General features: G+C 39.1%; 2 protein-coding genes across 2 annotated transcripts in view; both read left to right on the top strand.

Moving 5' to 3' along the window:
- Nucleotides 1–1,820: 1,820 nt before the first annotated feature.
- On the top strand, nucleotides 1,821–22,898 carry rab13 (RAB13, member RAS oncogene family). Its single transcript, XM_034174738.1, has 8 exons — nucleotides 1,821–2,308; nucleotides 14,956–15,016; nucleotides 15,202–15,262; nucleotides 15,371–15,448; nucleotides 19,675–19,764; nucleotides 20,246–20,311; nucleotides 20,486–20,536; nucleotides 21,994–22,898. The coding sequence occupies exons 1-8, from the start codon at nucleotides 2,185–2,187 to the stop codon at nucleotides 22,063–22,065; spliced, it is 603 nt and encodes a 200-aa protein (XP_034030629.1). The 5' UTR covers nucleotides 1,821–2,184; the 3' UTR covers nucleotides 22,066–22,898.
- Nucleotides 7,061–24,521, top strand: part of fam189b (family with sequence similarity 189 member B) — a 44,900-nt gene continuing 27,439 nt past the window's right edge. The window contains exons 1-2 of the mRNA XM_034174731.1: nucleotides 7,061–7,075; nucleotides 15,031–15,038. The gene's annotated coding sequence lies outside the window, so the exon portion shown is untranslated. The remainder of the gene's footprint in view (nucleotides 7,076–15,030; nucleotides 15,039–24,521) is intronic.

Here is a 24,521-nt window from a genome sequence, read left to right as displayed (position 1 = left end):
TTTCTCATCTTTTTTGCAAAATCAACTACCATCTGCCCTCCCACATTACTGTCCTTGATGCCACATCTACCCATTACTTCATCATCACTTCTGTTCCCTTCACCAGCATGCCCAATGAAGTTCAATCACATCTTTCATGCTTGGGCGCAGTCTCCACCACCTCATCTAACTCACTCCAGTAGCTGTGAGGTATATGCACTGATGATATTCATCATCACCCCTTCAATTTCTAACTTCATACTCATCACCCTGTCAAACACTCCAACACACACTTAACATACTCGTCCTTTAAAATGACCCCAACACCATCTGTCTTCCTATCCACACTATGATTCAACAACTTTAACCCACTGCCTATGCTCCTGTTCTTACTTCCCTTCTCTCCATGTCAGCCAGCTTTCTCCCTTTACCAATCATACTGCCAGCATTCAAAGTTCTGACTTTCACTTCCAACCTTCTAGTTTTCGTCTTCTCCCGCTGTCTCTGGAGACATTCTCCTTCGTCACCCAGTAGCTCAATTTCCACCGGCACCCTGTAGGGCAACGACACCAGTGGCGGTTGTTGTTAACCCGGGCCTCACCGACCCAGTACGGAAATTCTATTTGTACTCTATATCTTTATTTTGGTTTGTTTTATGCCAGATGCCCTTCCTGACACAACTCTACTCATTTATCTGGGCTTGGGACTGGAATTCAGAATGCACTGGCTGCACACTAGAGGTGGGCGGATCGATCCTAATATTGATAATATCGATACCAATGCTGGTATTGATATTGAACGATCCTCGTGTAAAAAGATCGACACTTAAGCTTTTTTCTCTCCCGTACGCACTGACTGCTGCGCACACAGATTCATCAAAGTCTACTCTCTGTCTGTAAGAGCAGCGCTGCGCTGTGTCACACAACACGGAGCAGCGCACCCTTGTATTGTGGTTTGTCAGCCCTCTACCTCAGGAGATTTTGTTTAAGGTGATTTTTTTTTAACAAAAATGTTGATTTTGATAATAAAGTATTTTGTTGTCACGTACAATGTTTGGCAAAATTCTATCCTACATCTTTTGGATCCTTTGCATCTATGAAGCTTAAATATGAAAAAGTATTGGTATCGGTATCGATGATACTGGGCCTGTATTTACTTGGTATTGGATCAATGCCAAAATTCCCGGTATCGCCCACCTCTACTGCACACCCCATTTGGCTGTTGCCTTAAATGCAAAATCACAATATAATATTTTGAAACAAAATGAATTTATAAAACATATAACTACATTCCACAATATAATAAGGTATTATCTAGAATAGTTATCATTTATAAGACTAAATTCTACCAAGTACTCATAATTAAAGTAAGTAATTAAATTCACAGAATTCAATTAAGCAGGGGGTGGTGACCAAGTGGTTAATGAGCTTGGTTTCAGTCCAGAAGGTTCAGGGTTCAAATCCCACCCCTAACACATTTCTCCATGTAATGTGGAGTTGCGTCAGGAAGGGCATCCGGCGTAAAACCTGTGCCAATTCAACATGCTGATCCACCTTGGATTTGCTGTGCAGACAAGGGAGCAGCCGAAGGGACTTACTTACAGAATTCAATTAAGACATGATTTTAGGACTGTAGAATTAAGATTGAATCGCAAAATAATTTAATTAAAATACATTAAAAACAGCAATAATACCCATTTTTTAAGAACAAATAAAAGTATTAATAACAAATACAACTGTTTATTTCATTTGAAAAAAAAATGGTTAAACTGTGCCATCTAGCGGTTGTGTTCCAAACTTCCAGCGCAGTTTGCCAACGGATCTGCCCCGACAGCGTTTTTTTTTTTTAACAGCAGAAATAACACGTATTCACCGGGAGAGACAGCAAACGCAGGGATTCTAACTTTTTAATGGAACGGTCGTGCACAGATTTGGCGATGAAAGCTGATTTGCGGTGAATTCTGGATGGACAGTTTTTAAACAAAGCTTCAGTTCAAACAGATCACGGAGGCGCTGAAGGGGACCGTCGGAATTTACCGGTAACAAGTCAAAAAAAAAAAAAAAAAAAACGGGGAGGGGGGCACAACTAACTCCTCTTTTGAAGAAAGAAACAACAACAAAAAAACGTCTTATTTTAATCGCACGTTGAAGTCGGTGAGAAGGAGCTGTGGTCCGAAAGAGACCAACTTTTGTTCATTTTGCCATCATGGCGAAAAAGTATGATTTCCTCTTCAAACTCTTACTGATCGGAGACAGCGGAGTGGGAAAAACATGTCTGATTATTCGCTTCGCGGAGGACAATTTCAATTCCACGTACATATCGACTATCGGTACGTAATGGTTTCTGAACAAATATTTGCTGGATGATGACATTTGGTTGTTCTTCGTCTCTTTGGTGGCTGACACACACTGTACCAACTGGTTTCTCACGCAGACAAACCCTTCATGTCTGAACTAGTCTCTGCTCCCTCCTGTCGTGTTCTTTCTTTTTTTTTTTCTTTTTCCTGATCCTTTCCTAACCCTGTCCACCATCTCTGGTTCCTGTCTTGGCCCTCAGAAGGTCCACCCACCCTCATTCCTATCTCTGTCACCATCTCTGTGCTGCCAGAAGAATGTTTGTCTTTATACACATTTTGCACAGGAAAACCCTTCCTGACTCAGGAAACCCAAAAACAAACCACTGATTTGGGTGGACACTGTTTACAGGGGCGCAGCCAGGTTTTTTGATAATGGGGGGGGGGGGCGCTACAGTCCTCTATGTGGTTGAGGTGGGCGATACCGTGAATTTTGATATTGATCCAATACCAAGTAAATACAGGCCCAGTATCGATACCAATACTTATTCATATTTAAGCTTCATAGATCCAAAGGATCCAAAAGACCTAGGATAGAATTTTGCAAAACATTGTACGTGACAACAAAATACTTTATTATCACAATCAACATTTTTGTTAAAAAAAAAAAATCACCTTAAAACAAAATCTCCTGAGGTAGAGGGTTGACAAACCACAATACAAGGGTGCGCTGCTCCGTGTTGTGTGACACAGCGCAGCGCTGCTCTTCTTACAGATCTTACAGACAGAGAGTAGACTTTGATGAATCTGCGTGTGCAGCAGTCAGTGCGTGAGGGAGAGAAAAAAACTTGAGTATGGATCTTTTTACACGAGGATCCTTCAATATCAATACCAGCGTTGGTGTCGATATTATCAATATTAGGATCAATCCGCCCACCTCTACTATGTGGACTCCCAGGAAACAGAGGCCTCTGACCCTTTCCACACAGGTCCCCTCAAGGAGAATGGGCTGAATGTCTGTTTTGTTTCTCCAGAAGCCTGATTAGCTCCTTGGTTTCAGATGTGTTCAGGAGCAGGTTATTTTCTCTACACCACCTCAGCTGTTCTACCTCATCCCTGTGTCAGGGGCTCAGCACTCTCGTAGACTGAGCATTCCCCCTGCCTTCACTGTCCATGCATCATGATGGAGCATTAGCAGCGACTAAGAGATTGTCTTGTTTCTGCTTAAAACCGCCTCGTTTCTGCTTCAAGCTGACTTTAAAGTGATTTAAGAGGTTTGACGTTGTCATCTGATGGTTAATATTCACATTATTCTGTCTGATCGCTTTGTGTGTGGAGAGTCAGACTCAGAGAGAGTCTCAGACGTGCTGCTGTCGCACTGTGATCGCTCCCCCGTCTTTTGTGTGGAAATGATTGTTGTACAAAAGCTTCAGATATCAGTCGCTGAGATAGATGGTGACTGGAGTGCAGTTTTAAGCAGAAACGAGGCAATAATCTGTGAATCGTTGCTGACATTCTGAAATGATGCATGCGCAGTGAAGGCAGGGGGAGTGCTGAGCTCCTGACACCGGTAAGCGGGCTCATCTCCTCCAGTGATACAGCATACCACTGTGGTGTCATCTGCATACTTAATGAAGGTGTTGCTGGTGTGGATGGGGGTGCAGTCAGAGGTGTAGAGGGTGAAGAGCAGTGGGCTCAGCACGCAGCCTTGGGGGGAACCGGTGCCAAGTGTGAGAGCTGTGGCAGTGCGGGAGCCAGCCCTGACTCTCTGTGAGCGGTCTGACAGAAAGTCTTTAATTCAAAGACGTGGAATGAGGTAGACAGAGGTTCAGCAGTTTCCTCATGAGGCCATGGGGAGGATGGTGTTCAGTGATGGTTCTATACTGAAATACTCCCCGGGCAAGACCCTCTCTGAGCCCCCCCCCCAAAAAACACAGAATTTTGCACGAACAGCCATTTTTTTAATTTTATTATTATTGTTAATATTTTAGAAGTGCCCCTGAAATTGCAGTTGAAATTGACATCAGAAGACTGCAGCCTACAATATAACTCTTATACAAGACATCTATGAATTGCAAATTGCAATAAACGTGCCCTTACATGCTAAATGTCTGTCATTAGACGTTATAATAATCTGTCTTTAAGGGAGGAATAATTAGCTCTATGGTTACTGCCTGAAATTCTGTGCTTGGCACACCTTTAGTTATGACTGGTTTAACTGTGCTTTGTCACAAAATAGAATGTTTGTCTTTGAAAGTACCTAGAGGTATGATAATTCCGTGGGCTAGTTACAGTGCCCAGCGTTAACCCAAATGATGGATGTAAATAATAACTGGACTTGTAACAGTTTTGTTGCAAGTATGAGTCATTCTTCTATTGAAGCATGTAAGTTTTACACACATTGCTACTTTAATATTTAGATTAGATTAGATAGACCTTTATTGATCTCTTGGGAAGACTCCCTCAGGGAAATTGAGGTTCCAGCAGCATTGTATAGCAGCACACAGGTTAAGAAGCACACAGAGTATCAAAAGTGAAAGTAAAAAAGAAAAACAGTTTGCAAATATAAATACACATTTGATTATTTTTTTTTAAATTAACCTTTATTTAACCAGATAAGTTATTAAGAAAGAAAAATTTGTATTTACAATAACGACCTGGTGAGATTTGAGATTTCTCCCCTGAAGTATCCACCCAAAAAAATAACAGAAATTTATGTTCGCACTAGTTAAAGAATTATTTTATTTACCTGTAACTCAGCTTCAACTAATTTACCTCACAATGTCTCATAAATAATTTATTTTTATTATTATTATCATTATTATTATTAATGCATCCCTCTGACAAAGTCCAGTTTATGCCATTTAGCAGTGTGTAAAATAATTTTTAAAAGCCTGACAATTTAAGACCTAATTATTGTTGTATAAGCATACCAACTTAGCAAGCATCATAGCAAGAATGCTAACAAATGTGTTACACCATCTCATAATACTACGCATGTACAAAATGAACACATGCCTCGTGACGTTTTAAGTGTCAGCAAATAAGCCGTGCAAGGAATTTTCACCATTATCCCAATTATCTCAATGCGCATTCCCAATTTAATTATTCTGACACAAGTAGAATGTGTTATAGTGCAGCACAGTCCATGTGTATGCACCCGTGCATTGCAATGAGGTACACATAAATGTGTTGCCTTTCATAATGACTGGAGTGGTAATAATCCAAAGTAGATTTGGGTATGTGACCCCACAATTACACAGCCTTTTTTTTTAGCGGAGGGGTAACAGTCTCCATGTTTTTTAGAATTTACAGATGCAAATATGGTTGAGCTCTTAAATAATGTATTGGAAATAAATTCATTATGGATCATTATAGTGCTGCAGCTATTGAATAATTTTTAATCTAGTATTCTATTGATTAATCAAGTAATCAGATAAATGGTACTTGATTGCATTTTTAAACAACATCAACTGGGCAGTACAGTCTTTGTTTGAGGGTGGGCACTAAAGGGTTAAAATATCACACATATGATGCAATAATCCTACATCCGGGGACAGCCCTTGTCTGTCCCCATCAGAAACATGGCACTTCCTCTGAGTTTTTGGGCAAATTACACAGCAAACAAAGTGAAAATGCAAAGAAAAAGTGACAATACGGTGGAAGGCGGACATGTGTTGCAGTTTGTTTTTGACCCAGAGCTCAAAAATGTCGAGGCGGTTGTGCACAGCGCAACTACTCTGGCTAGGTGTGTAGGCTGAAACTTACCGACATGACCTCTCACATTTGCTTGTCTTCCCTTCTTCACCAGGAACCAAAAAAAAAAAAAAAAACCTGCACTTTTTGCAACTGCTTCACTGATTGCAGCTGAAAACAAAACAGTGCACCATCTTTCTGTGTGACGTGATGCTGTGTTTGTGTTGTGTAATGGCAGGCTGCCCCCGGAAGTGGTCAAATCCCACAATATCACACAGGGGTTCAAACGAGACTGTACTGCCCTGTAGTGCCAGGGCTCTTCCGAAGCAATGGCACAATATCACTGCACCATCACGCAGATTTTAAAATTTAGGGTGTTCCCTCTCTGATAAATCTCCTCTTTACTCCATTGATGAAAACTGATGGAATCTGAATAAAGGCATTTTTTGAGTAGTTGAACTTCACTCAGTTAAAGTGTGTGTCCTTTTGCGTCGTCTGTGAGTTGGAGAGCAGTCAGTGGACCAAAACACAGCGGTGTGTGTTTTTTAAAAATACACTAATACACTGCTTCACTTTAAACACACAATAAGTCTTATGGTGGCCAGCATATGACTCAGAATTTATCCCTGCCAAAATAAACGGAAGATTCACACTGTGGTGCAATAAGGGCATAACCACTGATCTGTATACATTACTGGATAGTTCACTGGCCCACACACTCCGTACAACCCGCTGAAGTAAACTGGCGGCCATCCTGCCACTCCCAACATATGCAGACCGCACATAGACAGCTTCTTAGAACGTCAACAATTTCAAGTAATTACTGAGCTGATTCTCTCATTTACTTATTTTTGTTCTTCGGATAATGTAAGATTGATCCCTCCTAATCCATGCCTGTCACGATTAGCTATTTGATTTATTTTCTTTCTTTCTTTTATTACTTTGACACTTTCTTCCTTATTCTCACTTATTCATATCTCACTGGGACAAATACTAAATGCTAAAAATGATCATTCTTTAATCAAAGTTTGTACAAGTGCTGTGGAATCATCAGCAAGCTTTTGTACACACACACACACACACACATTTACATATATGTGTGTGTGTGTATATATATATATATATATATATATATATATATATATATATATATATATATATACACACACACACACACATAGTGAGGAAAATAAGTATTTGAACACCCTGCGGTTTTGCAAGTTCTCCCACTTGGAAATCATGGAGGGGTCTGAAATTTTCCTCTTAGGTGCATGTCCACTATGAGAGACATAATCTAAAAAAAAAAATCTGGAAATCACAGTGTATGATTTTTTTAAAATAATTTATTTGTATGTTACTGCTGCAAATAAGTATTTGAACACCTGTGAAAAGCAATGTTAATATTTGGTACAGTAGTCTTTGTTTGCAATTACAGAGGTCAAACGTTTCCTGTAGTTTTTCACCAGGTTTTCACACACTGCAGCAGGGATTTTGGTCCACTCGTCCATACAGATCTTCTCTAGATCTTTCAGGTTTAGAGTTTCACCTCCCTCCAAAGATTTTCTATTGAGTTCAGGTTTGGAGACTGGCCAGGCCACTCCAGGACCTTGAAATACGAGGTCTATTAGAAAAGTATCCGACCTTATTATTTTTTTCAAAAACCATATGGATTTGAATCACGTGTAATTACATCAGACATGCTTGAACCCTCGTGGGCATGCGAGAGTTTTTTCACACCTGTCGGTTACGTCATTCGCCTGTGGGCAGTCTTTGAGTGAGGAGTGGCCCACCCTCTCGTCGATTTTTTTCATTATTTAGGAATGGCTCAGAGACTGCTGCTTTGTTTGATCAAATTTTTTTAAAAACTGTAAGGCACAACTGAGTGGACACCATTCGATAAATTCAGCTGGTTTTCGGTAAAAATTTTAACGGCTGATGAGAGATTTTGGTCTGGTAGTGTCGCCGTAAGGACGGCCCACATCTCGCCGTTTCAAGTTAAAAACTTCCACATTTCAGGCTCTGTTGATCCAGGAAGTCGTCAGAGAACAGAGAACTTTCAGAAGAAGTCGGCATGAGGCGTTTATTCGGACATTCCATTGTTAACGGACATTTTGTAATGAAAGAACGTGCGGGCAGAGTCGCATGTCGGGCCGGATCCGACCGCGGGGGGTCGCGACAGGAAAAACACCTCCGTTGGAAACCTTAACGGGCAAGTTGGAACATGCCCAAGCTGTTAAACAATTTCTCAGTTACTCACTTGTTGAAAGCCATCAAAAGCCGCCTGAATTTTACAAATGGTTTTCAACACGGAGGTGTTTTTCCTGTCGCGGCGCACACAGATTCGCCGAGTCGTTTCCGTGACGACTCGGTGAATTTGCGCGCACGTCTTTCATTACAAAATGTCCTTAAACAGTGGAATGTCCGCATAAAGTCCTCATGCCGGCCTCTTCTGAATCTTCTCTGTTCTCTCACGACGTCCTGGGTGAATTAAGCCTTAAATTAGGATGTTTTCAGCTCGAAACAGGCCAACGACGGCACCTGGAAGCGCTGCACGACGTCCCGCTGCGTGGGAAGTCCTTACACCGACAGAAACACCCCATAATCTCTCATCAGCCGTTAAACTTTTCACCAAAAACCAGCTTAATTTCTCGACTAGTGTCCACTCGAATATTCCTCACAGGTCCAGAAAAAATTTTGATAAAGCAACGCGCGCCGTCTCGAGCAACGTGTGAAACAAAGGAATTCAGCCGAGAAGGCTGAACCACATCTCACTCAAGGCCTGCCCACAGGGAAATGACATCACCGACATGCGTGAAAAAACTCACGCATGTGCACGAGGGTTCAAGCATGATTGGTGTAATCGCACGTCATTCAAATCCATATAGTTTAAAAAAAATAAATAAAAGGGTCGGTTTATTATCTAATAGACCTCCTACTTCTTACGGAGCCTCTCCTTGGTTGCCCTGGCTTTGTGTTTGGGGTCATTGTCATGCTGGAAGACCCAGCTATGACCCATCTTCAATGTTCTTGCTGAGGGAAGGAGGTTGTTTGACAAAATCTCGCAATACATGACCCTATCCATCCTCCCTTCAATACGGTGCAGTCGTCCTGTCCCCTTTGCAGAAGAGCACCCCCAGAGTATGATGCTTCCATCCCCATGCTTCACGGTTGGGATGGTTTTGTGGGGTTGTTCTCATCCTCTAAACATGGTAAGTGGAGTTGATTCCAAAAAGCTCTATTCTGGTCTCATCTGACCACATGATCTTCTCCCATGTCTCTCTGGATCATCCAGATGGTCACTGGTGAACTTCAAATGGGTCTGGACATGTGCTGGCTTGAGCAGGGGGACCTTGCTGCCCTGCAGGATTTTAAACCATGACAGCATCATGTGTTACTAATGTAATCTTTGTGACTGTGGTCCCAGCTCTCTTCAGGTCATTGACCAGGTCCTCCTGTATAGTTCTGAGCTTTCTCAGAATCATCCTTACCCCACAAAGTGAGATCTTGCATGGAATCCCAGACCAAGGGAGATTGACAGTCATCTTGTGTTTCTTCCACTTTCTAATAAATAATCATAACAGTTGTTGTCTTCTACCAAGCTGCTTGCCTGTTGTCCTGTAGTCCATCCAAGCCTTGTGCAGGTCTACAGTTTTGTCCCTGGTGTCCTTAGACAGCTCTTTGGTCTTGGCTATGGTGGACAGGTTGGAGTGTGATTGATTGAGTGTGTAAACAGGTGTCTTTTATACAGGTAACAAGTTCAAACAGGTGCAATTAATACAGGTAAAGAGTGCAGAATAAGAGGGCTTCTTAAAGAAAAATTAACAGGTCTGTGAGAGCCAGAATTCGTGCTGGTTGGTAGGGGGTCAAATAATTATTTGCAGCAGTAACATACAAATAAATTATTAAAAATTGTTATTATTATTATTATTATTATATTTGCTTATATATTGGAATAAGGGATAGAGCTCTTCAAATTGTTGTTCATTACTTCCCATGTCAATCATACTCACAGTTGAAATATTCATCCACAGCCTTTGATCTGGCAATTTGCGCAGTTTATAGCTGTACATGAAGGTATTTTTTAACAAAATTACAAAGAATAAAGTTGCGTGCGCCTCATTAAAGATCAATAGAAAAGAGCGTTCAGGAGCGGGACATCGGAGTGGTAATATGGTGGTCAGTTTGCTTCATTGGCCATTGAGGTATCCAGTAATATATAGAGATCTGTGGGCATAACCGCTTACTGGGAAATACCCTCTCAAAAAGGTGTCGACACTTTCCAACAACTATTGGAAAAGTACAATTTAAGAAAATATCTTTTTTCAGGTATCTTCAATTAAGATGCCACTTTAATACAAACATTGTCTCTAAAAGACAGGATAGAAAACCTTTAATTAACATTTTTCTAGAAACCTGTAAAGGAACACTGACTAAGAAGCAGATTTCAAAAATCTATGTAGCGCTACAAAAAACTTGTCCACTATGTAAAAACGTAGATGGGAGAAAGAAGCAAAAATCAAACTAAATGAAAAAGACTGGTTGAATATTTACGACAATGGCAATCACCTCCAGCTCTGATCAGTGGAGGGAATTCTCATGGGAAAATGCCATGAGGTTCTTTATTACTCCCAGAGTGAAGGAACAACAAAGTAGAGACTCTGAACGAGGCAAGTGTTGGAGGAAGTGTGGAGTTACATCAGTGGGCCAGTTCCATATTTTCTGGGAGTGCCCAAACATCTTCCCCTACTGGACAGGTGTGATTAAAACTGTGCAACAAATCATGGGGCAACATCTGTAAGAGAGCTTCAGTGTGTTTTATTTGGGAAACATTCCAACTGGACTGACAAAAAAAAAGACATATCTTTTGCATTATCGTCAGCATGCAAAAAGGCTATAACACGGATTTGGCTGAAGCTCGAATCACCAACTCCGACTGAATGGACACTGTACACGGACTTTATTTATGGAGCAGATAACCTACTCTCTCAGACATTCCTCTGAAAAATGTGACAAGTACTGGAAAAAATAGAAATGTTTTCTTGACTTGTAATGACATGAGGTTTTTTTTTTTTTTTTAAACCCTTGTGGAATATGTGTATTTTTTGTTTAATCTTCCCTGACTCTTACCGCTACTGCTACTCTCTTACTAGATGGCTCTTTCTAAATTTGTTGGTTTGTCGGACATTTAGTTGGTTTGTTTATTTGTTGTTTCTTTCTATGGATTTTTATTTAATTAACTTTATGTTATTTAATTTTATGTAACATAACATAAAATTAAATAAAAATAAAGTTAAAAAAAACATGTTAAGTCTTTTTCAGGTGCTGCTACATTGATTAGCTCCATCTTCTCCATTTTTTTTTTTTTTGGGGGGGGGGGGGGGGGGGGGAGTGTTACAGCGCCTTATACAGGCCTGGTGTATAAACTACATTTGACAGAAATTAAAGCCTCAAGGCAAAGAATTTGCCTTGAACATTTTTTTGTAATCAAATTATTTGAGTTACGCAAGTAATCATTTCAGCCCGAGATCATTACAAATACTATGTTTTAAAAAGTACCAAGTAGTCTCACAGTTGGAACACAAAAATCCTGCACAGAAAAAAGATGCATCAATATGCCTCAATAACCATTTTGTAATTGAATTGCAGCCCTTGCGATGCACGTTTTAAAAGCAGAGTATGCTCTGCTGCTTCGTTTCAAATACACACCAAGTCTATTTCTGATGGATGGCACATGTAATACGTCATGTCCTTCCAGGATACATATCCATGAAAGTGAGAATGGAGCTTAAGGGGATATGAACAGGAAAAAAACACAATTCTCAAAACAACAGCTATAGTGAAACAGGTGAAGTGACGGTCATGTTATTTAATGCTCTTAGGTATTTTTTTTTTTTTACAAAGAGTCTGTTGTATTTATCACTGTCGTTAATTAGTTTTAGTTATTTGGGGCATTTCAGTAATTTTTTTTCTTCCCATATTCCAGTTCCAATATTTGACTATTTTTAAGATTTAATTGTTCATTGTTTGAAAGGGTGTACTTTCATTATCAGTGGCATGAAATTGTCTTGAAATGACAGTAATAGTATTTATTGCTGTTATTTCTAGCTTAATATATTGTCCCGCCATAAGACAGGCTTAATGATCAGCTAGCTCCTCAAGTGCAAGTTTGCAAAATAATGCTTAAATTGTAGATATTAGATGTATTAAACTAGAGGGGTACTCTGTAGGAATGTGTAATGCACCCTAAAACCATAGTAACCATTTTGAAACACTTGACCATTACCATTACTGATCACAATACACCACAGCTGGTAGCATACCTGGGCCAACATAAAAATGATTTAAATAATCAGAGGCACTCTAATGAACAAAATCCTTTTCATAAATTCAAGGATACGCCAGCATGTTTCAAATCAGCAGACTCTTCAGTAGGGCATCAGGAGATAATGAGACCAGGTATTATCCTTGATGTCATGAAAGGATTTTTATTTATCAGAGTGGCCCTGATTTTTTTGGACTACCATTTATTATTATTTGCTTTAATTCTCCACACACCTTTTTTTATTCTCATCTATTTGCCTCTCTTATCCTTGAAGAGCACCTATTTTTTATTATTATTATTCTATGAATACTTTTTTTTTTTTTTTGGACCCAATGCAATGCTCCTAATTTTTCATCATAAAAAACAATTTGACAGCAGATACTGGTTTCACCAACATGCAGTCCAAAGAGTTCAGTGCAAATCTGAAGAAGAGGATCGTGGAGTTAAACTGCAGATTCTGATATCACCAATTCAAATAATTGTGTATAAGCACAAGTTGGGAGGTGCACCCACTTTGCCAGGGTCTGGACTAAAACCAAATTTGTCAGCTTGAAACTGAGATAAAAATTGGTTTGTATGGTCAGGAGCCACCAAGACATAGTCCTGCCATGGACTGGAAGCTGGTGGATCACCACAGTCACTGTCTACAGTTAACTGAGTTTAACATCACCACAGACTGAGAGGCTGCCATCCAAGAAAGAAGCCCTTGTTCTAAAGTCAACACCTCACCTCAGCTAAGGACCACATGGAAAATGAAAAAAACATTCTGGAGGAACTTTTTGTGGTCTCATGCGACAAAGATTGAGTTGTTTGGCCCCAGTGGTCAGAGGTATGTTTGGAGGAGTAAAGGTGAGGCATTCAATACCAAGAATACTCAACAACTGTTAAGCATGGGTTTGAGGTTGTTTCACTGCAAGTGGAACTGGTTTGTTGCACAAAGTATATGGAACAATAAAGAAGGGAGGTTACCTCAGAATTCTTCAGAAAAACCTCAAACTATCAGGTAAACAATGAAACAGCCACTATTGAGTGTTCCAACAGGACAATGGTCCCAAACACACATCAATGGTGGCTGTGGATGGAATAATACAAGCTCACTCTAAGCTTTTGGAATGTCTACCTAAGTCCAGACCTCAGCCCTATTGAAAATACCTGGACTGTGCTTAAAAGATGTTTCGCACCAGGAAACCAACAAATATAATTGTGGCTACCACAAGGATATGGTTGAGGTGAAACTTGCTTGGGAACATTCAGCCAAATATTAGGTGTGCTTTATATGTGGTTTTGACCCTGTTTTGATACCAGAGACCCCCAAATAAAGCATGTGCACAAACGTTTTTAGATTGGTTTTTCTAGTGAATCTCTATGTTGCACAGTCATTCTGCCTCAGTCAAAGAAAAGTTCAAAGAAATCACTGAAAGCCCAGTAAGTATTATCATGGTATGTATGTCCATGAAAATTCAGTAAGGTATATCTTATATATTATATTCCAATTCTAAGGTGGAGCTATGCAAGTATACAAAGGTATAACTAAAAAGGAAGAGTAAAATAGAGTAGAGTAGAGCCACTTAGGTGCCTGGTCCTGAGAACCAGGGATGGTAGGTTATAAAGCTTTTTTATCCCATGGGAACTCTCCCTACCCACCCAAGCAGCTCAAGAAAAAGGTATATATAATATAATAAGTAATAAGACATAAGAAGGATAAGACATCACAGGAGAAGACTGTTATCAAACACAAAGGAACCAATTATTTTGTAAGCTACGATGAACGTTGCTAAGGCCGGCTAGAAAAGCTAACATTAGCTGTTAGGTATAACTAATTGTACCCCACTCCTCCAATATTTACTTAAATATAATATTAAAAAGGGGGAACAAGAAAAAGTAAAGCATGTAGAAATGTATATGGAGACATAAGTACATATATTTGCAGAAAAGAGAAAAATGGCGGGCATTTTAATCACCACACCTGCAGCTGCTAGCGTTACACGTTGCTGTTTCTTCTTCTTCTGCTATATTTTTGATAAGTGTATTTAAACGTCTGACCATAACGCTATCAGTGTGTCATGTATCACAGCTAGGCTCCTGCAACTTTTACCTGTTGACCGTTATGTGTCCTGCTTTGTACTGACAGATCAATTTAGGGTTAATCAGTTTCTTATCCACTGAGATACCTGTTCTACTCCCGGTGATCCTAGTAGTGATCCAGTATTTGCTGGTACAGTGAGGCAATTAAATACTTATTTCATGCAATAAAATGCTAATTATTTAAAAATCACACAATGTGATTTTCTGAATTTTTTTTTCAGATTCTGTCTCTCACAGTTGAAGTGTATCTATGATAAAAATTACAGACCTCTCTATTCTTTGTAGGTGGAAAAACCTGCAAAACTTGCAAAATTGACTTATTTGCCTGACTGTGTATGATTGGTGGTATCAGTGATGATTGAGATTTATTTCTCTATGAAAGACCTTGAACCAGGTTTGCTCCACTTGAAGGGTTGGGGTGACTTGTCATAACAGTCCATTACGAGTAGCTAGTATCTGGCTAGTTGGCTAGCGATTTTTATTTTCATGTCTCAACCCTATTTGGTTATTCCACAGTGAGTTTATTCATATTTGATGAATTTAACTCAATTTCTCTCCCTTCCTCTCTCATTCTTTTTAGGCATTGACTTTAAAGTTAAAACGATTGACGTTGATGGAAAGAAAGTGAAACTACAAGTCTGGTAAGACTAAGAAGTTGTTTGTGTCATGTCGAAATGACCTGGTTTAGTGTTTTATTGGAGCAGATCAGTGTCTTTTCCCACAGGAGAGACAAAACTCCTTTTTGTTCTCCAGCTTTAGAGTTTCTGTGGGCTTGCGTGAGTCAGTCAGTGCATGTGTTTTGGGTTTCTTTGTGGTTTGTGTATAGGGACACAGCGGGGCAGGAGAGGTTCAAGACCATCACAACAGCCTACTACAGAGGAGCCATGGTGAGCATCTGTCTGAAGATATAGTAGCCAGAATAATCAGGCTTTAAGGCACCGTTGTTTTCACTTGATAACTTTGACTGATTCCATAAATTATCCTGTCTCTGTCAGGGTATCATTTTGGTGTATGACATCACAGATGAGAAGTCTTTTGAAAACATTCAGAACTGGATGAAGAGCATCAAAGAGGTGTGGCTGATGACCTCATGCCTGTGCACAGAACATTGATCACATGAAGAGGAAAGACTTCACATAGTGCTCAGTTAGCAGTTATTAGTCATACGCTGTGGACTGTGTTCGCTGTAATGTAATGTAATGTAAAAGTAAAAGTCTGAGGTATATTCTGCGTAACTAGAATGTTTCTGTAAACTTCTAAGGAGCCCCCTTATTTGTTGTTTGGTATGTTGGATTTTTATCTGAATTGCACAAGAAAAGCTGGACTGATTTTCACTGAACTCAGTGAGAAGGCATGTATTGCCCTGAAATAAAACCACACAGCTTTGGGTTTGAGCCACACAATGAGGAAGATCTGGGATATTTTAAAAAATATTGGCCGGGCTGGGACGTGAAGCTTTTCACAGGGGTCCCCTGTTGAGGCACCATCACACCCCACCGTTATCGTGCGACACACGAAGGTTGGTGGCCACTGCTGTGCGAATTGGTTCTTTTTTTTCCCCGTAGGTGCCATCGATTGACATGCAAGAACTGAAATGATGTCAATGGGTGAAAGTAATAACCATGTCCATATCACATTCCCTGTAGGGCAATAAACCCACTTGAATGTGGGACATATGCCCTCTGTTGAAGTTCTGAGCAGTATTACAGTTTTGTTTGTTTGTTTGTTTGTTTTTTACATAAAATTGTGAGAGATTGTGACAAGTGTCTTATCAGTTATGTGTTCTCAAGTACCTTGTTTTGAACACTTTTGACATGGTCGTCTCGTAGCTAAGGTCCCACGGCATAACATCAGTGGTAGTCACAGTTTGGCTAATCAGTTAATGGCTAATTAGCAAAGCAAAATTGTTTTTCTTTAGTAGACTGTTCTGCAAAATCAGTAGCAAAATCAGTAGCAAGCATAGTAAGAGTTCTGCTCATTAATTGGGTTTGTGTTTCGGGGATTTAAGGGGGGGGGGGGGGGGGGGGATCCAAAACAATGATCGATTAATTTAATAAAAAGCTATTAACAGCTAATTGCTAATTAGCTGTTAATAGCTTTACTTCAGTTTGCAGATTAGCAGTTACCAAAGCTAACTTTTAGGTTAGCTGTGGCTACCACTGGCTCATGCCATTCGTGGATATAATTCTCTCCAGTAGTTTATGGTAGCCTCTGTAATAAAACTGATGTCATTTTTATAAAATTTTGCCCTACTGCAGCAAAAATTGCCATTAAAAAACCCAGATATTTATAATTTATTATGACTTCTTGTAACACAATACAATAGTACAAAGAAAATATGTTCTTTTCACATTTTTCCACATTGAAGGCTATTAAATCTTACACACACACACACACACATATATGTGTATATATATATATATATATATATATATATATACACACACACACACACAACCCCTGGCAAAAATTATGGAATCACCGGCCTCGGAGGATGTTCATTCAGTTGTTTAATTTTGTAGGAAAAAAACAGATCATAGACATGACACAAAACTAAAGTAATTTCAAATGGCAACTTTCTGGCTTTAAGAAACACTATAAGAAATCAGGAAAAAAAATTGTTGCAGTCAGTAACGGTTACTTTTTTAGACCAAGCAGAGGGAAAAAAAAATATGGAATCACTCAATTCTGAGGAAAAAAAATATGGAATCATGAAAAACAAAAGAATGCTCCAACACATCACTAGTATTTTGTTGCACCACCTCTGGCTTTTATAACAGCTTGCAGTCTCTGAGGCATGGACTTAATGAGTGACAAACAGTACTCTTCATCAATCTGGCTCTAACTTTCTCTGATTGCTGTTGCCAGATCAGCTTTGCAGGTTGGAGCCTTGTCATGGACCATTTTCTTCAACTTCCACCAAAGATTTTCAACTGGATTACGATCCGGACTATTTGCAGGCCATGACATTGACCCTATGTGTCTTTTTGCAAAGAATGTTTTCACAGTTTTTGCTCTATGGCAAGATGCATTATCATCTTGAAAAATGATTTCATCATCCTCAAACATCCTTTCAATTGATGGGATAAGAAAAGTGTCCAAAATATCAACGTAAACTTGTGCATTTATTGATGATGTAATGACAGCCATCTCCCCAGTGCCTTTACCTGACATACAACCCCATATCATCAATGACTGTGGAAATTTACATGTTCTCTTCAGGCAGTCATCTTTATAAATCTCATTGGAACGGCACCAAACAAAAGTTCCAGCATCATCACCTTGCCCAATGCAGATTCGAGATTCATCACTGAATATGACTTTCATCCAGTCATCCACAGTCCACGATTGCTTTTCCTTAGCCCATTGTAACCTTGTTTTTTTCTGTTTAGGTGTTAATGATGGCTTTCGTTTAGTTTTTCTGTATGTAAATCCCATTTCCTTTAGGCGGTTTCTTACAGTTCGGTCACAGACGTTGACTCCGACGTTGACTCCAGTTTCCTCCCATTCGTTCCTCATTTGTTTTGTTGTGCATTTTCGATTTTTGAAACATATTGCTTTAAGTTTTCTGTCTTGACACTTTGATGTCTTCCTTGGTCTACCAGTATGTTTGCCTTTAACAACCTTCCCATGTTGTTTGTATTTGGTCCAGAGTTTAGACACAGCTGACTGTGAACAACCAACATCTTTTGCAACATTGCGTGATGATTGACCCTCTTTTAAGAGTTTGATAATCCTCTCCTTTGTTTCAATTGACATCTCTCGTGTTGGAGCCATGATTCATGTCAGTCCACTTGGTGCAACAGCTCTCCAAGGTGTGATCACTCCTTTTTAGATGCAGACTAACGAGCAGATCTGATTTGATGCAGGTATTAGTTTTGGGGAGGAAAATTTACAGGGTGATTCCGTAATTTATTCCTCAGAATTGAGTGAGTCCATATTTTTTTCCCTCTGCTTGGTCTAAAAAAGTAACCGTTACTGACTGCCACAATTTTTTTTTTTCCTGATTTCTTATAGTGTTTCTTAAAGCCAGAAAGTTGCCATTTGAAATGACTTTAGTTTTGTGTCATGTCTGTGATCTGCTTTTTTTCTACAAAATTAAACAACTGAATGAACATCCTCCAAGGCTGGTGATTCCATAATTTTTGCCAGGAGTTGTATATATTACATGGCATTTTCAGATTACCCTTGACGGTGCATCCGGAAAGTATTCACAGCGTTTCATTTATCCCAAATGGAGGAAATTCTTTTTTTTTTCCATTAAAATTCTAATCACAACACCCCATAATGGCAAAAAGGTTTTTGTTTTCGTTTGTTTTTTGAAAATTTATTAAAAATTAAAACTAAGAAATCACACATGCATAAGTATTTACACCCTTTGCTCAATACTTTGTTGATGCACCTTTGGCAGTTCTCCTTTCTCCACAGAGGAATGTCAAAGCTCTGACAGAATGACAATCAGGTTCTTGGTCACCTCCCTGACTAAGACCCTTCTCCCCTGATCACTCAGTTTAGACGGGTGGCCAACTCTAGGAAGAGTCCTGGTGGATCTGATCTTCTTCCATTTATGGATGATGGAGGCCACTGTGCTCATTGGGACCTTCAAATCAGCAGAAATGTTTCTGTACCCTTCTCTAGATTTGTGCGTCAAGACAATCCTGTCTCAGGGGTCTACAGTCAATTCCTTTGACTTCATGCTTGGTTTGTTCTCTGACATGCACCGTCTACTGTGGGACCTTATATGTAGACAGGTGTGTGTCTTTCCAAATCATGGCCAATCAACTGAATTTACCCCAGGTGGACTCCAATTAAGCTGTAGAAACATTTCAAGGATGATCAGTGGAAACAGGATGCACCTGAACTCAATTTTGAACTTCATGGCAAAGACTGTGAATACATATGTACATGTGATTTCTTAGTCTTTTATTGTTATTATTTTTAATACATTTGCAAAAATCTAAAAAAAAAGAACTTCTTTCACATTGTCATCATTATAGAGTATGATGTGTAGAATTTTGAGGAACAAAAAAAGAATTTCACCCATTTTGGAATGAGGCTGTAATATAACAAAATGTGTAAAAAGTTAAGCGCTGTGAATACTTTCCGGATGCACTGTTCTGTCTGACAAGACCAGCTAATTCTGGTCGCTCTGTTTCGGAATTGATGTAAAGACATCTGCTCTCTTTTCCTTTGATTTCCTTTTTCTGAGTGTGCTTTCTGCTGAGCAATCATTTTGTCAAAGTACAGCTGAACTCTTCTTCCCTTATCATTTTATTGCATGCTGTTTGTTTTCCCCCAGAATGCATCAGCTGGTGTCAGCCGGATGTTGCTAGGTAATAAGTGTGACATTGAAGCCAAGCGGAAAGTTTATAAGGAGACAGGAGAGAAGGTTAGAAAACCCTGAACAAAGCCTATTTCTAGCATGTTTTGGATCATTTTCATTTTGAAAAGGTGCAATTTTAGTGTCGCATTAGTGTTCTCGCAGCAGCTATTGCTCAAAATTGCTGGACCATAATGTGCACATATAAGATGACTTTGCACAGAAAAGCACATATCAGTGAAAAGCAATTACTAGTGTGCAGAAAAGCCAAGCCAACTTTAATATGGAATTCAGCCACCATTAGTGTTGTTGTTGATCAGAATAGCATGTTAAATATCTATTGTTTAAATGGCCACATTGTCAAAATTTCTAAACAAAATTATAAATATAGACTTTATGAAATTCTGTTTGAATATAACATGGAGTAAAAATTTTGAGACGTGCTGAGTACAAATGTATGTCATGTTCCTGCTGCATTGCATTTACTTTAGATAAGAAGCAGGAAGTGATTATTACCTCCTATAATCAGGTGTGTGTCTGTTGTTGACAGCTGGCAAAAGATCACGGTATCAGGTTCTTTGAGACGAGCGCAAAGTCCAGCATTAACGTTGAGGAGGTGAGAGTTTAGATAACAACTGCCTGACAAAACAGTGTCATCTTTCAGTCTGAGCATGTCTTCTGACTTTGTTTCATTATGAATCTCATGTGGTGGAATATTTCAGGTGACAGTCCTTAACCATCTCTTTTTTTAACCCCATGTCTCTGTTCTTCTTGTTCTATTTACTTACAGTCTTTTATTGCTTTGGCACGTGACATACTACACAAGTCCAGCAAGAAACCAGTAAGTCAGAACAGAAATGAGCTATATACTGTAAAATAACTGAGTGTCTTTCCATGTCAGTTCAGTAAAAGTATTGTCACACCATCACAGCCTTTTGTCATATGTACAGTACTAATCAAGCATTTGGGCACAACGTTCCCTTTCAGTTGAATCGGAGAGTGTCTGGGAGCATATTCCACCATCTTGGATTATTTTGTTCAAACAAACAACCAGTGTACAGGAAAGAGGAGGGACGAAGTCACTGTCAAGTCACTCTCATGTCATGAATCAGCAAGTCTCAAGTCAGCTTGCAAACAATTGGTGGTCATTATGACTTGCATCTTGACTTGGGACTTGCTGATTCATGACATGAGAGTGACTTGATGGTGACTTCGTCCCTCCTTTGGTACAGGGTAACTCAAAAAAACAGAACCCATAAAAATTGTAATAAATCCCACAACTTCAGGCTGTGTATGACCATTCCCCAAAGTTTCAGTTCCTTTGCGTAAAAGTCATGTTCTCTCAATATTATGCTCCAAATGGTATGGTTTCTTGGAGAAATAGGCCTCCAGGCAAAATCTCTTTTCCTTGTTTGACCAAGACATGACATTTCAACATGTCTTCCCCAGCATTTCCAGAAATTTGCTGGACCTTTGTAGGATTTATTACAATTTTTATGTGTTCTGGGGGTGGGGGGGGGTGTCACCTTGTACATCACGCTGCCATGATTAGATTAGATTAGATAGAACTTTATTAATCCCTTGGGAAGACTCCCTCAGGGAAATTCATCATATTGCCTTCATTTGGAATTGTGGCAGTGTCACATTACTCAGCATTTGCGTCAAATAGAGTTGTCGCCTGTTTTGGCTCTGCCTAGCTGGCAGTATAGCAACCATGTGCCTCTTGCCACTGTAAAATACCCAGTCTTAAGTGGACATGAATGGCAGCTGATCACTTTGCCCCTGTCTTTTGTACTTAATGTAACCATGGGGTGAGGGGGTCCCAGCCATGCTTGACAGCATTGTAAACAATGCCACTGCACTGCCTTTGTTGGACAAACTACATAATGACATAATTTTCAACAACCAAAGTCTTTTCCTACGTTGTTTCATATTGGGCAAAAATAACACAGAGAAATCTTTGTGAACACCTCATTTCAACTGATATTTTTGCCCAACCCTTATATTGGTCAGGCTTTAATATATATCACACACACAGCAAAAAATATAAATGTTCCACTTCTGTTTGTGTTTAAATTTTTCATGCGTTGTAGTAAAAGTTCTAAGATTTCAAACACAAAACAAACAGAGTTAATTTGCATCAACTCTGGGGAAAAAAAAATCTGAGCTGTACAGTGCACCTGTGTCTGTCTGAACTGATGTATAATGGCTCCAACTGAAATTTTTGACTGCTTGTATGTCTGCTGTGTTGACATTTACTTGTCTCGAGATGTGTATTTTTATGTGTTTGTTTGACAGGGTCCAGCTGGTCGTGAGGTGAAAATCACCAGCAGTACAGGGAAAAAGCCCTCCAAATGTGCACTTCTTTAGGCGGGATGCTGAGCAGCATGCACACTGAAGTGCCACGAAACTGAACACGTCAGTATTATTCTGGAAACGTGCAACAAGTTTGTTTGTCTCCATCTGGTGGGGCTTCACAGTGCCAAAAGTATGTGTTCTGCAGAACTATCAATATTTGTTTTGCAAATGTTTGTACTCCGGCTTCATAGGATGTTACTGGACCAGAAAAATAAATTATCATCTTCTTTTTTAGGTCTGAAAATGTAATTACGTTGTATTTACCAGTGCATACCACAAAGGTGAGAAGATGGTTCTGTAGTCTTAAATGTGTCTTTCTTTTCTTCTTTTTTTTCTTCACTGATCTTAGTGTACCTGAGTGGCTCCAGTAATGCATATCTGGATCCTTGAATTTTTTTTGTTACATATTTTTTCTAAGCTTGTACACAGGAGAATTAAAAAAATTAAAACATTTTTTCTTCTGTCTTTGGGTAGTTTGCCCTGTTCTGAAATATGTAAATAATTCTCCTCACTAACGTGTATCAATCTGCATGAAATGATGCCGACTGAATGTTTAATCTGAATTTGACGAGCAGAATAATGTTTCCATCCTGTAAAAATGATTTATATTCAAGTCTTTCTGTACAACTGAGATGAATAATTAAGGATCTTCCTGGTCACATTATGAGAAACTGGACCCACTCTCTTCATAGCAGTAAGTGATTTGATGCTGAAGGTGTTTTAGATGTACTCAGCGCTGTTTAATGGGGTTTTGATTTCACAGACAGTATGATGGAGAACGTGGACAATAGTTACAAAGTTATGTGCAATATGAGCTGATGAGTGAAAAGATGGAGCGAGTGAATCGAAAGGATGTGCCAGAAGGATGCAGCTGTGTGGACGTTGACATGATATTTATAATTTTGCTTCTTTATACCACCACAGTGGGGTTGAATTGAAATAGTCAACTCTGCTTGCAGTGGAGACTTTCGTTATTATTCATTCATCATCACATTAACCATCTGGTAATTACAGCCATTTTTATTTGTAGTATATAAGGGATCGTCACATTTACAGCCAGTTTTCTTTCTGTCTAGTACTTCAATTGAATCAGTCATTAAGGAATACAAACGGCATGATGCTATATGGTGAGTGGCTGAACAAGAAAGACATTCGTGAGGGAAGCCACCAAGCCACCCAGAGTCTCCTTTATGCCTTATTTTAAACTGTAGCTATAACTGTATGTCTTCTTTTTAAGCAGATCCTCCTCTGAGCCACTCCACAATGAAGCTGTGTTACTGGTAACTATGCCCAGTTCCTCCAGTCACATCCAAAGGAGCTTAGAACTCCATCAAAGCTGTCATGGGTTTTTTGGTGGCTTCTCACATTTTTGTCTTTTTTGAACTGTCACTCATCTTTTGGGGAACTTACCGCCTCCAGACAGATTTTCCACACTCTACCACACTGTTTGTATTTCTTAGTGATTGATGTAAATGAAGTCCAGACTTGTAAATGTTCATGTATCCATCCCCTGATTTATTTAGAGAAAAAAATGGATGTGAAAGTGATGATTTGTATTAACAGTAATAGATATATTTACTTTGTCCATTTATTTATGGTCTCACAATTTTGGAGGGGCTGAAGACTGTGTATGGAAATGGCTATAACTCCTAAACGCCTAATTCTACATTTTTGTTAAAGCCGTTGAATTAAAGCTGAAAATCTGCATGACAAGATATCATGATTGTTTCATTTCAGGTTATTTGTTGTGTTGTACAGAAGGTAAACTACACTGTAAAAAAAAAAAAAAAATAATCAGTTTTAACAAAAAAAAAAAATCTTAAATGCCTTTACAGAACAACCTGTCATTTTATTCATTTATAAAACTGGTGTCATTTATAATTAATTACTAACATTTTAAACCAGTAAATCCAACAGTTTTTTTTTTTTCAATTAAAATTTCTGTAAAATTTAAATACAGTTTTGACTTATTGTTTAATATGATTTTGTTGTGCTGTTTGCCATTTTGCTTAAGGCTGTCACAGGAGGTTTAGTATAGGGTCCATGTGTTGATCTGGTTTGTACTAACAGCTCCAGCTGTAATAGGAGAATGGGTTTCAGGCAGTCTTGAACCTGGGATATTTTGCTTGGGAGGCAGCACACTCCCTGTTTACATCACTGTGCTGTCACACAATAACAACTACTCTGAATCTATAATGAATTCTGTATCATATTGCCATATTAAAGTATTTTGCTGTGTTTGTACAAAGTTTGTTAACATGAAGAGTTCTGAAGAATTTGTTTAGAACTGAGTAGGCTACATATCAACACAATAAATCAGAATCTGCATTTCATCATATTTTCAGGGTATAACTCAGCCCATGCAGCAAAATGATGTACAGGCAAATGATGTTCTTGCTTCTCAAACAGAATATTCCCAGTTCAAGGCTGCCCCATTCTCCCCTTTATGATTTTTTTTTTAAAAAACA

This window comes from Thalassophryne amazonica, chromosome 7, assembly GCF_902500255.1.
Source record: "Thalassophryne amazonica chromosome 7, fThaAma1.1, whole genome shotgun sequence".
Taxonomy (NCBI): domain Eukaryota; kingdom Metazoa; phylum Chordata; class Actinopteri; order Batrachoidiformes; family Batrachoididae; genus Thalassophryne; species Thalassophryne amazonica.
This window is presented reverse-complemented; position numbering and strand designations above follow the sequence as displayed.